The sequence below is a fragment of the Carcharodon carcharias genome, chromosome 5 (assembly GCF_017639515.1).
Source record: "Carcharodon carcharias isolate sCarCar2 chromosome 5, sCarCar2.pri, whole genome shotgun sequence".
In the NCBI taxonomy this organism is placed as follows: Eukaryota; Metazoa; Chordata; class Chondrichthyes; order Lamniformes; family Lamnidae; genus Carcharodon; species Carcharodon carcharias.
The window spans coordinates 176,608,545-176,623,806 of record NC_054471.1 but is presented as its reverse complement, the minus strand read 5'-3'; the positions used below and the strand labels follow the sequence as shown (position 1 = coordinate 176,623,806).

General features: G+C 39.5%; 1 protein-coding gene across 2 annotated transcripts in view; it reads left to right on the top strand.

Moving 5' to 3' along the window:
- Window positions 1-15,262, top strand: part of nbas (NBAS subunit of NRZ tethering complex) — a 242,479-nt gene that overhangs the window by 160,193 nt on the left and 67,024 nt on the right. For both annotated transcript variants that reach the window (XM_041187860.1, XM_041187859.1), the window contains exons 40-42: window positions 668-805; window positions 8,305-8,534; window positions 11,793-11,903. In XM_041187860.1, the coding sequence (XP_041043794.1) occupies window positions 668-805; window positions 8,305-8,534; window positions 11,793-11,903 (479 nt within the window). The remainder of the gene's footprint in view (window positions 1-667; window positions 806-8,304; window positions 8,535-11,792; window positions 11,904-15,262) is intronic.

Here is a 15,262-nt window from a genome sequence, read left to right as displayed (position 1 = left end):
AGTAGTAGCTCTGATTGAAGAGGTAGAGCAAGTGCAATGAACTGCAACAACAGAACGGTGAAGATCACCTCATCAAAACTGTTTTGCAATGGCGCATAACTTACTAGTTCCTGCAGGATTTCAGGAGGTTGAAAAAAATCTGAAAGATTTAAATATTAATAGTTATGGTATTTCTTTCCCCTTTTGATACTGTTCATATCTACTCATAATTCCCTTGATTAAAAAGAACTGGACTGTAGTGCAGCCTACCTGTATAATGTGGGTAGAGGAATGAATAATGTGATGCCTGTAAACTGAAACATTCCAAAGATTTCAAAGGGAGTATTTCTGCGTAATGCCCCCGTTGGATAGCTGGATTTAGAAGTTATCTCTAAACAGTTGACTCGATTCAGAAATTAACTATCAAATAGATCTGTAAATTATTTATAAAATAGATTACAGAATTTAATTGAAGAAATAAATTCAAATGGACTTTTCACCAATTGAGTGGCATTTGAAATATTTCAAAACAGTACCTCCCTATCAGCCAAAATAAAAGTTTATTTATACTACTTTTGAAAGATAACTTCCAATAGTCCTTGATGTCAGCTACTGTAAATCACTTGACTTCTGAACAATATATTTCCTTGTTTTTTAATGTTGTCTCATTTCATTTCAATCTTAACAGATTGTGGATGCTGCTAAATGCTTTGAGAAGCAACCTCATTCAGCTTTGTCCCTACAGTTCGCTGGATATTATTATGCCTTACAGATCTATGTACGCTTAAGTCCATGTTTTAAGGACAAGTGCCACCCTCTATACAAGGTTAGTGTTTAGTTTTCCTTAGAAATTGAATCAGTTGCAATAGAAGTACAATTGTGTAATTGAAATATCATTCGTGGAAGGCAGTACTAAGATTGCATTGTAACTTATTGCTGAGAATCTTAAGTCTCTCTCTCTCAAGTAATTACTTGCAAATCAATAAATAAGTAATATATAACTAACAGAAACATGTATTTCTGACTAGAACTTATTAATTTTCATGTTTATTGCTTGCACTGAATTGCATAAATTGGAGCTGCTTTAAATGTTGGTAAGACCATTGATGCTAAAATAGAATTATCTTTCATGATACATGTTAGATATTTGCTTCTACAGCATTTTAACAAGCAGTAAACTGTTCTCTTTAACCTGAGTTGACAAACAAAACCTATTTGAGTAAATCTAAAAATTGCTTATTTAACCTCCTAAATATACATTGATTTGGGGCATTCCTAAATGAATCACCTGCACTTTGTTTTTATACAAAATGTTGTTGCTGCTATACATGTGCTACAGGAGCTACTCAAGTTGATAAAGAAATCAGTATTCATGTTCTCAAGGTAACATGCCTTAAGCCATCAATTAACATCCAATAAAACCTGAAGCCTATGCTCAGTTTTGTGAACTAAAAGAAAGACCCTTTCTATTTTAAAATGATTCCAAGAATTTACTCATGTCTTTCTCTGCTGTAGCTTTCCAAATCACTAAATTATCAACGTTCACCTAATATTGCAAGGAATATGAAAGATTTAATTTGATGTCTTTTAAGCAAATATTTTGTTCTAGTGTTTCATGGTACACTTGATAGCTCTGTTGTGTGGAATTATTTTGTGCCAATGTTTAAGAGTCCTGTTTGTATGACATAAAATGATATTGCCCCATCTGTTCATCAAGTCTAATTCATTAAGTTGAAGTCACAAGTGGTGTGTCCTGGGACTGCTTAAATGTCATGAGCACTAGACCTTATTATAATATATTTATTAGAAGACAGCTAAGACCTCATTTTCTAACTAAGAGCATAGTGAAACTGCTTTTCTTCATGTGACTTTGACTTTTTTCAACCAAAAATTCATTCCCTCCACTACCGACACACAGTAGCAGCAGTGTGTACCATCTACAAGATGCACTGCAGGAATTCACCACGGCTCCTTCAATGGCACCTTCCAAACATACGATCACTACCATCTAGAAGGACAAGGCCAGCAAACAGATGGGAACACCGAACACCACGACCTGGAAATTCCCCTACAAGTCACTCACCATCCTGACTTGGAATTATATTGCTGTTCCTTCACTGTCAATGGGTCAAAATCCTGGAACTCCCCCCTTAACAGCACTGTGGGTGTACCTACACCACGTGGACTGCAGCAGTTCAAGGAGGCAGCTCACCACCACCTTCTCAAGGGCAACTAAGGATGGACAATAAATGCTGGTCCAGCCAGTGAAACCAACATCCCATAAATAAATTTTAAAAATATCTTATTCATTTGCCAGCATTTTATCACCTGGTCAATTTTGTTCAATTCCTGGTGCCAAGGAACAAAATAGCACTTCTACCATTTTAACTTGGGTATTTCAGGAAACATTGCACAAACTTATAAATCTTCACCACTTGACTGCCGCAGGTTATCTCGATACACATCAGAACTGACGTGCATCGTACCCCTTCCCACTAAATTACTAGATATTAGATAGTTTCATCTGCACCAGACGGTTTATTACAATTGAATACTTTTTGTCACTACCTTTACCACTTAAATATAGTCACTTTGTCATAGAACATAAAACTACATTAATGTCTGTTAGCAAAGGCTCCGGTATCTATTATTCCACATATGTACATATAATATGCTTTCTGATCTGATGGTTGGACTTGTCAATTTAATTGGAATGTGGCCTTTCTTTAGTTCCTTTCTTGTGCAATGGCATCTGTTTCTGCTCAGCATTTACCCATAATAATGTTACTGAAATTGATCATTTGATTGGATGAAGATCAGGACTGTATGGGGCATCTTGGTTTGATTCTCTCGAGTGATGTACTGTGCCAGGCACACACAATATCCCATTTAAGTCCATTTAGTATATTTCCTACTTTGATACCAAAACATAATGGACAGGAATCATAGAAAATTTTAGTTAAAGCTGCACGATATAGGTCCAAGTAGATATTCTGCCTTCAAAGAGGAAGAATATCTAGGAACATTTTTTAAAGAACTTCTTGACTGAATATTATTCTTCAGTTACACTGAATCTCAATTGCCATCAATGGCAATTTGCTATACACACGCAACTGTCTAGTTTTGTTCAGGTAATCAAGTTTTGCAACTAAAATAATGGTACTGCTCTTCTGTACAAGTTACGTAAAGGTTTCTCCAAGTTATACTTTTTTTTCCACTAAAGCTTTAATGTTTCAAAGAGTTCATTCACATTGTCAACTTACAAATATTTATTTACATGACCTTGGTATCAGTCAGCTGGATCTTGGCGAATTGACTCTGGATAAGGTATTTGAGAGCAGGTTTTATTTAGCAAATCTATTGCCAATGCAGCTTGAAAGCATAGAGAAACTGTAGTCCAAAGACTTTCTGAGGATTTTGAGGGATGGATTTGAAACCAATTCCTTGGCTACAGTCTAGTACATGGCATTGTTTCAGAGTTGCCAAGATAATTCCTCTTCTGATACCAGTGCCAGGAGAATAACTTGGGTACTTTTTGAGACTACACAATCTTTCATTCTGCACATATTAGGTAAAGTAAGCGTAAACTATTAAGGAACCCAAGGATAGGCCCGAGACTTATTCAAAGAAGACATTGTGTATTCCACATAGGGATCAAAATGATTAGAATGAAGCTTAGTCTTTTCACGATTGGGCCCATGCTGTCATTGATCCTTCTCCAATTCAGCTCTCATCACCCCTCACCTCAGTCCCTAAGAATCATCAGGGTGAATTTAGCTTGCCTGAGCCCTCCCAGGCCTAAAAAACTGTGTAGGGTCCCTTTGGCATCCAAAAGGCCCATATTTGCACAATTGGTCATAACCTCCCATATTCCAATTCTAGGCCTATCTTGATACAATTCTGAGATTTGTTATTGTAGTCTCGCTGATGACAGGCTTGAGAAGTATATAGCTCTGGTGATAGTAAGTATTTCAGTCATGGTTCTTTCTGAATTAATAGATCAGCTATTCAAAATCCATAACAAAAACAGAAAATGCTGGAAAAGCTCAGCATGTCTGGCAGCACCCGTGGAGAGAGAAACTGAGTTAATGGGGAGAATTTTCCCCCCGTTGAAGGAGGTTATGCGGGGGTGGGCACGGACTTGATCGGCGACCCCAATCAGGTCCACGCTGCCAATTAAGGCCCACCCAGCGTAATGTGTGCCTGGAAGCGCTGAGCGCTCCCTGTGCGGTTAGGGGGGATTCCATGAGTCAAGGTCTGTGCTCTTTCGCACATGCGCACAAAAGAGCGCAGATATCTCCCTGAGGCACAAAGTTGCCTCAGGGAGATTAGTTTATTAATAATAAAGAAAAGAAAAAATTTTAAAACATTTCTCCTCAATGTGACACTGGGGAATGTCAATTAATTTTTATAAAAATTTTAATTTAATTTATTAACACTTTATGAAATCTCATCCCGCCCGTAGATGAGGGTCCATGTAAAATGCGAAGGCCCCCTGGGTCTTTGCCTGCCCGCCAACCTTAAGGTTGGACACGCAGCTCAGTTTATTTATTTAATTGATATTTCAATGGCCATAATAGGCCTTTGACAGTTTGGCAGACGCACAGCTGACTCGGCTGCACGTCCGCCGATCTGAAAACCTAAGTGACGCGCTGTGAAATCAGGATACCTGGCCAAAGTCACCATACGTCATTTTATGCCTTGGCGAGCGGGCCCTGTCCCCACTTGCTGAGCCAAAGATTCAGGCTAATGTATTGAGTCCATATGACTCTTCTTCAGCGCTTTTATTCAAAATCCACGATGTTCTCATAACTGTTTTATATCCCAGGTAAAGATTATATTTGAATCTAGGAGAGGCAATTAGAACCCTCGCAAGAAATCTATTCTTGAAATCTCAGAAATAACCAGTGGTGGTTTAAAAAGAACTGACAGTTTGAAATTCTTGGAAGAAAACTAGAAACATTGGTCCACATTTTACAGTTAACGTCGAGGAGTGGCGCTAGAAGTTCTCTCAGCTGGCCACAGACTTTTCGTGTGCTTTGAGTGTTGTTGAGTTATTTGAGTGTAACTTGTGGTTATTGAGTGATTCAGCAGGGCGCCATCTACAGGGAATCCCAGGCATGTGTGAAGAGGACCAGCAACAGTGTGGCTCTTTAAACAGACAGATTGAAGAATTTTTACTGATGCGTGTTGAATTTAAACCAGAAGTAAAAGCCAAGGGATACAAATTCGATTAAAATCATGTGTTGAAGGTGAAATAAGGAGTGGGAAAGAAAGATGAGATTGAGAGAGAGCTAAAAGAATTGGAGAGATAAAGTAAAAAAAACCTTAAATATCCACTAGTTAAATTCTGAAGGAATGAGATACCACACATGTAAAATTAAACTTTCAATGCCAGACATCATGTTTGGTAGTAATTTTGACTTCTCATAATGTTAAAATGTCACTTATACCTGAATGCACCCACTAAATTTTTTTGCCATGTTTAGTGAGTAACTAGTGGGTAAGTACAGCAATATCAGGCCCTTACATGGGTTTCAATGCCAAGCCTCCCAGCATGGCCCTATTATAGCACAACCTGTGGAGGAGAAGGGTAACTTTGATAGCAATTTCCAGGTTTCTGTATCTAACCGTGCATTTAGGGACTCAGGAAGTTGCTATTCAATTTATTCCATTTTTTTCATTCTTTCATCGGATGTGAGCATCTGTGGCAAGACCATAATTCGTTTCCTATCCCCCATTACCCTTGAGAAGGTGATGGTGAGTCCGCTTCTTGGAACTGTACTTTATCTGATGCAGGTAGACATGGAGTGTATTGGGAAGGGAATTCCAGGATTTTGACCCAGGAACAGTGAAGTAACAGCAATATAGTTCCAAGACACAATGTTGTGTATTTTGGGGGGGGAACTTGCAGGTGGGGAACTTGAAGGTGGCATTGTTCCTATGCTGCTACTGCCCTTGTCCTTCAGGGTGGTAGATGTCATGGATTTGGAAGAAGCTTGCTGTCAAAATCGCTTGGTGAGTTGCCGCAGTGCATCTTGTGGATAGTACAGAACAGATGACACTACTGCCACTATGCATCGGTGGTGGAGAGAGTGACTGAGAGTGCTTGGGGTGCTCATCAAGTGGGTTGTTTTGTCCTGGATGGTGTTGAGCTTCTTGAGTGTTGTTGGAGCTGCACTCATCCAAACAATTAAATAATACACCACAGTCCTGACTTGTGCTTTGTTGGTGGTGGACAGGTTCTGGCAAGACAGGAGGTGAGTTTACTTGCCACATAATTCCCTGCCTCTGACCTCCTTTTGTAGCCACAGCATTAGGGATGAACAATGGATGCTGGCCTTGCTGGCCAGGCTCACACCCCATTAAAGAATGAAAAACATATATATATATATATATAATTACAGTGAGCGCTGACAGCATAGCATTTTTTTCTCAATGCAAAATCCAGACAAATATGTTTATTTAAAAATAATTATGAAATATTAGATTAGTTCTTTGCATTGTGGTTTCACAGAGATAGATAAAATATTTTCTGCTGTAAAGCTGTAACTATTTTGACTGTTAGCTAATTCACTTAATCAATTTGCTTGATATTTTAAATTTAAAGCAAGTTCTAATGAGGTGCTCTACCACGTTGAAAACTGGAATGAAGATTATGGACCTAATAGCAATGAAATGAGGCTTGCAGTTCATTCCTCAGATACATCACCAAAAGCTAACCTAGATTTCAAGGCAAAGAAAGACTGCCAAAAGTAGGGAAAATGCAACCTATCTATTCCAGTGCACTAGAATGTAAGAGCCCAAATAAGGAAATTAGAAAGAATTAAATGTCAAATTATTGCTTTGAAGTTGTGTCTTTTTATTAATTAGGATGGTGGGGAGCCAGGGGTGATGAATGGGACTTTGAGGGGAGATAAGGGTGATGGGTGGGGCGAGGAGCTAGAATTGAAAGTAGATTAAAGAAAACATTTAAGATCATTAAAAACACATTGAGTTGAAGACAGATCTCAAGCGGTGTGTCTTCAGCTCATGATGTCAAAAGGGGCACGGCTTTGCAGGAATTGTAATTCCCCACTTACCTTGCCAATGGATCCACACTGATCTAGGAGAGCGATTTTCTGCTGCAGCCTGTTCTGGTCTGCATACAGACCGATGACTTTTAAAAATATATTTGAATTCCCAGTGACCAACTTAAAGGAATTGCACAAGATTTAAGCTTTAAGCCTTTTACTGTAACAAACAAACAAAAAGCAACTTTGCCTACTAAGTAATGTTTAGTTAACTAAAATACTAAACTACAGAAAAGATGATCCTTATTAATGTTTTAATGAGACCAATGCATGCCTATACATTACAACGCACTCTCCACAGGATTGTATTCTTTTTAAGCTTCCAATGGGTTAATATCTCCCCATTTTGCTGAGCTGTAACATCCTGCGATCGTCAAAAGGCACTTCCCTCAGTTTTTAGAGAATCCCTGAACTGACTACCAGCAGTAAGGTCCACTCTGGCAATTTCTCCTCCTGGCCTTGCCAGGACAAATCTTCCAGATTATTTAGAGTGCCACAAGATGCATCTCTTGAACAGACCATCCTCCCTGCCACATTCCACCTGATGGCTCGCTGAGGAGTCAGTAGCCTTCTCCACTCTGCTGACCACTCCAATGGCAGCCTTTTGTCTCTGTGAGTTCTCTCTCTCTCTCTCTCTTTCTATCCAAAAACTTGGAGATCAAATATATGTCCACAGTTGGTCCAGCTATTCCTGCCTTTGTTGTCAGGTGTGAACATTTTACACCTTTCTCCCAGTAAGTCTCAACCTGGGCCCCCCATCCACATGGTAACCAAGTCACCCAAACTTGATGTTGGGCAAAATTCAAAGCTGATCGTGTGATCCTCTTCATTCTTCTGTTTTACTTTGAGTAAAGAGACAGTCCGAAATATATTTACCTTATAAAACCTCACATTCATAAGCCTACAAAATAGGTAGGAATGCACTTTAAACTCAGTCAGCGGAATCTGCCTCTACTTCTTACTGAATGCAAGATGCAGGCCGGTGTAAATATGAGACATTTATAGGAGTTGATAATTGGTCTGAAGAGTAGAGCCTTCAGGTGTTGGACATAGTTCTGTGGTCGCACTGATGTTGAACAAATTGTTCATCAATATTACAAGCACTGTGCAGACAACTTCCATGACATCTTACTTATTTTTCTCATTTTTGTTTTGCAGCAAATGGTTTAAGGAGCATCATATCATGTAGGGGAAAGGGTAATTTAAAAATAATCATTTACAAACTCTCATCAATGCTTCTGAAAATTTACAGGCTGATCCCAAAGAGGTAATTAAAATGGTCACAAAACACGTGACTGAAAATGCAGACTTCAGTTGGTCAGAAGAAGTGCAGGCGCTGATTCATCACCTTAACTATTACAATGACTTGTTGACAGACTTCACACAAGCTCAGACACTTCAAGGCCTTGGCAAAGGTGTGGATGTGCAGCGATTCGCAACAGATAGCCAATATAAAAGGGAGACAATTTTAGGCTTAGCAGAGTAAGTATGAAATCATTACTGGTAAATTAATCGAATTAATTGAAGTTCCACAGATTGGAAAATAAACACCAACTGGCAATTTTACTAAGCTTTTGAGAAGGAGTCAAGCATAGGCAATGTGAGACATTTTGCTGGTATCCTTGCAAAAATGGATTCGTGTTAATCTCCCCACGGGTTTCATTAAATTGTCGGATTGTGTCGTGAATGCAAATGAAACTTAACTTTCTGTAAAGTGAAAAAGTAAGTCTGGTATTTCACAACTAAAGGACCCTTTTAATTATTAAATTTATATTCCTGGGGCAGAATTTTGCCCTTGGGCGGGCTCGGCGGGGCCGGTTGGCAAGCCAGCCACCGCCCGCGATCGGTACCGTACCACAATTTCACGCTGGCGGGCCAATTAAGGCCCACCCAGTGTGAAACACAAGCAGGAGCGCTGTCTGTGTGGGTGGGGGGAGAGGCGGCAAACAGGCTGAGCGTGAACTTTGCGCAGGCACGCAAGCGAGCGCTGCATAATTTCTCTCAGGCGTGGCTTTGAAGAGGAGATGAAGAGATATAACAAAAAATAATAAAGAAAATAAAAAGGTGATAAACATGTCCCTTCATGTGACTCTGTCGCATGAGCAGGGACATGTTATTAATTCAATTGCAAAACTTTTATTTTTATTTGCTTTTCCGCCTGTGGATGAGGTTTCCAAAAAATGCAAAGGCCACTTGGCCTTTTCGCCTGCCTGCCAACTGTTAGGTTGGATGGGCAGCGAAAATTTTAATTTAATTAATTACTTAATGGCCTTAACAGGACTTTTAATTGTCGGCAGGGGCACTGCCGGCTCTGGCGCGCGCCCGCAGACCGAACTATCACGCTACAGCGCTTTGACTTTGGCATGCTCAGCCAGTGTCAACACGCATCATTTCATGCTCAAGCGAGTCTGGCACATGTGTGCCCACCAAACAAAAATTTCTGTCCCTGCAGTACCATTCAAGGTTGTACCAGAAAGATAGCAAGTGAAACTGTGGTAATGGTTCCTAGACTCTATTGAGTATAAAAGGGAACTTATGTTGAACCTTTATAAAGCTTTGGTTAGACCACCACTATTTAATTGAGTCCAGTTCTGGCCACCTGACTTCAGGAAAGATGAGAGGATCCTTGGAGGGGTGCACAGGGGATTTACCAGAATGGTTCAAGAAGTGGGGGCCTTTAGCAGCAAGGTTGGGTAGGAGAAGCTTGTGTTGTTCTCCTTGCAGCAAAGGAGATTGTGTGGGGATTTGATAGCGAAATACAAGATTATGACAGGTGTTATTAAGGTATGCAAGAAGAAACTATTCCCATTAGCTGATGGTAAAAGGATTAGAGGATGCAGGTTTAAAATTTTTGGCAAGAGATGCATGGTGGATATAAGGAAGAGCTTTTTACGCAGTGAATGGTAATGATCTGGAACTCACTCTCCTGGAACTCACTCTCCACAGGACTAGTTGGAACAGAGACGATCAATGATTTCAATCGGAAATTGGATGGGCACTTGAAGGAAATAAAGTTGCAGGGCCACAGGGATAGAGAAGAGGAATGGGACTGACTGGATGGTTCCACAAAAAACTGGCACGGACTCAATAAGTTAAATGTGCTCCTTCTGTTCTAAATGCATATAATCCTTATTATTCCACACTTACAACGATTTGCAGCTCTAAGATTTTGAACTGAAATGTGAAGAAAATGTCCAATTTACAGAGCACACCATAAGATGCCTTACTCCAGCATATTCTGGCCATTTATATTTTTCATTAGCTTGTATGCTGAACTCTCATCCATGTTTTCATTGTCTCCACGCTCAGCTGTTCCTACACACTCCTGGCCACCTCCCAACTTCAACCCTCCATAAATTTGAGCATGTTGAAAAATCTGCCTATGTCCTCACTCTCAGCAAGTCCCATTCTTCCACCCTAAGCTCGCTAAACTATATTGTCTACCAGTCCCTAAGTACTTTAATTATAAAATCTCATCATTTTTGTGTTCAAATCACTCCAAGGCCTATCTCCCTATCTATAACCTCCTCCAACCCTAAACTGGTCCAAGAACTCTGAGCTGCTCCATTTCTGAACTCTTGTACATCCCCCACCTCCTTCATTTCATTATTGGTGGTCATGCTTTCATTCATCTAGCCCCTAAACTCTGGAATTCCATCCCTCAGTGACTCTACCTCACTTGTTTATTAAGGTGCAACTTTAAGTTTGTCTCTGACTACTAAATATTTTGGATTGATGTTAATTTTTGCCTGATTCCACTCATGTGAAGTGCCTTGGGATTTTTAGCACATTAAAGGCACTAAATACTACTTCGTTATGCAAGCTGAAGATGACGGGACAAAGCTAAATAGCATCACCTTGCTCCCACATTCTGATACTCTTGTTTGCTTTTTGTTTTGTACTAGTCTATTGGAACATGATAGTTGGGTGAATGCCAAGTTCAGAACAATTACTGAAGTGGATCCATGTCCACTGGGAGCAATACTGCACGGCAATAATGAAGTTCAAACTCAGCCTTTCTGGTGATGTTTCAATTAATCAGTCCAGTCCATTTAAATTAAAATAAGCCAAACACAAAATCTCTTTACTTGTACTGTATGTTTCATTTCACTGGAAAATGTCTTCAACTGTGTGAATCATTAATTAAAAACTGCCTATTACTGAAGGTTTATATATATGCTGTTGAATAAGTTGTCTGAGGAAACAGAAGGGTAAGTTTAAGAAAAAGCTTTTGTGGTTTCTTTGACAGCATGTGAAAGTGGACTAGAACTAATGTGATTTATAAACCTTGATATGGGCTCAGGCACCTTCACGTTATCCATACTGGAGAACTCAGGCCCAAAAGCTGAATAGAGAGACTCTAAAATTCCACAGTGATTTCTTTAGTCCCCCAGAGTATCTTCAGTGGAAAACTAGCAGACACCTTTAGAGAAACTGTGGAGACAGCCATTTGTATTTTTAATTTCCAGTTCTGCCATTCTCTAGCAAAGTCACAGCAAGAGATTGAGGAACACTCTCATGGAATGTAAGGTCATAACCCCCTTAATCATTATATCTTTCAATCCCCAGATGGAAAGATTATCCATTTCAACGTTAATGACTTGCTTATAGTTTTATTTATCTTTTAATATAATTTACCCATTAAGTTTTGTTTCAAAGGGATTACTTGCATGAATTTTCTGGCAGGATGATTTCAAATGCTGATCTTTCCATATTTATAATAATGTATTTATTTTATAGAACCTTGGAGGAAAATGTGTACAAGATCTCTCTGTCTTTGGCTCAGCGTTATAATGTCCCACTCTGGGAGGTTTACATGACACATTTGGAATTTCTTTTCACTGATAGTGGGTAAGTAGCCTAGGTAGTGGGGTCATTGTACAAATATGTCTCCTCATCACTTTTTACACCATCTTTCCACATACTTTCTAATCCTGATTTGTTTTTCTTACTCTAAGTAAACAAGACATAACAGCAATTAAAAAGAATCAGTTTGTGTTATGGTAATGTATTCCTGAGTACAACATGAAAATATACTAATTTTCATCCTGCATTTGGGAGATATTCAGGCACATTGTAATAGGGAAGAGCAAGCTCTGTAGAGGGTGTCTTTTTAAAAAATTTTCACTATTGGCGAGGGAACCCTAAACTAGATAGGATATTAAATGTTATAGTAAACCAGAGACTGTTATTAATGATAGAATACCATGTTTTTGTTTTAATTCAGCCAGAAGCATTCTCCACTGAAACGTCCTTGGCACACTACACGCACTAAACATTGTAGCAAAATTTCTTCTTAAAGTTGCCCTTTAATCAACCCCATTTTGCTGTAATAGAAAGACAAAATTTATGGTATATGTCGAGTTTCTAATATCGCCCTGTCCCAGTGAAGTCATTTTTCACTAAATATCTAGTCTATTAAAGGACAAAAATTACCATCGAGTTTTTTTCCATTATGAATTGAAAATGTATTCAAAGTCATGGTATTAAGAAACAGAGTTTACAGCTGTGCATCACTGCTCATTGCAAAAAGAATTTCCAATTATTCTGATGATTGGGGGAAAAAAAAGTCTTTAAGTCAAGCAGACGAGGAAAACCATCACCTTGCTCCCTGGTCTCTGCTGAAGTAGTAAATTTCAGTCAGGGTAGCAGTAAGAATGCTATGATTGATCATAGACTTCAGGGCAGGGTTCCCGCTCTTGTGGCTACATCCATGGAGATATTGGATGAGGGTAGGACTCGTTTATGATCCTTTATTCAAATAGTTTGTAGGCACTCACTGTCATGTGTCACATGAGAATCAAGACCAATTGGTTGAAGCACCAGTGGATGGTTAATGCTTGTGAACTGAACTTTAGGGGCAGAGAGAAAGTTGGAGGAGAAGGGAAAAGCAGGAATTTTTATGAATGGGGAAATCTATTTCGGATTTTTTTTGTATTCTGTTAATTGTAAAGAGAATAACTTTGATTTAGATGTGATCAATCATTTAGTGTAGCAACCTTGTAGAAATGATTTTACGTGTGGACTTTATAAGTTGAAGAAAGACCTGATGTCAAAGTTAGCACAGCTTCAGTTGTGAGGTAAACAAATCACATGCAGCATTGTTTATTTATTTAAGTGAGTTGTATGATGAATATATATGTATGATGAATATGCCTAGCAATCCTAAATAAGAAAATGCATTGTTTTTCTATTCTATGATAGTACCAGGGAGTGAATTACAATCTTCAACATTGTTTCAATCTCTACAAATATTTTTTTTTTAAACTGTTACATTTGAAGGAGTATTTTTTGTATGCTTTGAGCTGTCTAAAGATACTATTGTTGGAAGATATTCAGCCTTTGTGACTGTTTTCAGTAATGGCTCTTTGTGTTCCGTTGTAGGTAACTGCATTTTTAGCTCTTTCTACACCTGTTGCCAGAGTGTGTGTCTGTACATATAGGGTGGAGTTTGATTACTGTTTTTTGGTATTTTTCTGCCAAGTACACCAATTCTCCTGCTCTTTAGATGAGTCCTGGACAGTTTGTACTAATAGTCACCTGTCAGTGACTTCATCAAAATTTAGCAAGCAGATGAGGAACCTTTCCTTCCTTGATTTTTCAGTAGACTTCACTTTGGTATTACAAGTCAAATGCAGAAAACCTTCAGCACAGGCAAAATGTCCATCCCTCTGAGACAACTGAGGCTGAATAATTAGGATACATTAAGTGCATTCTCAAGGTATTTTGGAAGCATTAATAGATTTCTATTAAGCTCTTATGAAGCTTACAGAAAAACCCAAAGCCAAAGCAAAGCTCTCCTGTGGTCAGATATTATGCTCAAAATAATAGAGTTCACTTGACCCTAAAACCCAGACTGTTGTAAGGGTGCAGTGTAGACGCCCTCACTCCAAGATCCAGCAGCATATTCTGCTTTGCATATTTAGGGATTCCATGGGTAAATTATATTCGTACTGAATAAAATCCTAGACTGCTTCCTCCCTGACCCAACTACATAGCAAGACCTTTTTTGACAATCAAGTGGAACTGACTCTATAAGCTTCAAGAAAGGCCGAGGCTTGCCGACGCGTAACATGTCGGGCGGAACTCCTGACATCACCGCGCCCCTTTTCAAATTTTCAGGTAGGCGGGGGCTCAGCAAAATCAGCTGTGCGCCTGCCGACCCTATCAATGGCCACTTGAGGCCATTGACAGAGTCATTGAGGTAATCAATGGACCTGCCAATCCAACCTTAAGGTTGGCGGGCAGGCCAGGAGCCCTAGCAGACTTCAGAAAAAGCATGAAACCTCATCCACGGGCGGGATGAGGTTTCATGTAGGTTTTAAAAAATTTAATTAAAGTTTTTTAAAAAGTTATGGACATGTCCCAATTCATGTAACAGTGTCACATGAGTTGAGACATGTCAGGGGTTTTTTTTTCTATTTTTAATCATTTGTACAGTAGAGACGATCTCCCTGAGGCAGCACTTAGCCTCAGGGAGATGAGTGCGCCCTTTTGTGTGCATGCACGAAAGAGCGCCCTCTCGGGTTTGGGGATTCGCCCCCTCTCACACGGAGTGCACAGCGCTTCTGTGTGGACGTCACGCTGGGTGGGCCTTAATTGACCCACCCACATAAAATGGCGGCGCGCCCCCGATGGGGGGTGCCAATCGGAGGTGCGTATCCGTGCACCCACACTTCAACTTCCCCCTCGACAGGGGGGAGAATCCTGCCCCATGTCACACGATCTCATTTAAAATTGAGAGCAATGATTTCTTAATTGTGTACAAATCAAAGGCCATCTGCCTGATGATAAACAGAAATAACCATTTCCATAGAAAATAGAAAAATATTCCACAAGACAGGAAAATTCAGGATCGTATTCCCACTACCACTTTCTAGCTCAATGGTTTTTAACATATAACTGAATGATTTGTTTTACTATAGCCAATCTCTATATGGCATGCTGCATATAGCAGATGGCCATTAGAAGTAAATGCATATATAGCATAATAATGTTATCGATTTCTAAAATGGGCAGCTTTGAAAACAATTTCCATAGAAGATTCCACAGCCCAGCAATGCAGTAGGTAAGTCATTTGTTCATAAAATTATGATTCCAAGTTGCAGCCCCAGTAGTGAGAGGCAAACAATTTGTCAGGCCGCGTGTGTGGTAAGAGTATATTTAGCTCTCGACGTGGCTATTGGAGGGATACTTCCTGACATCCATAA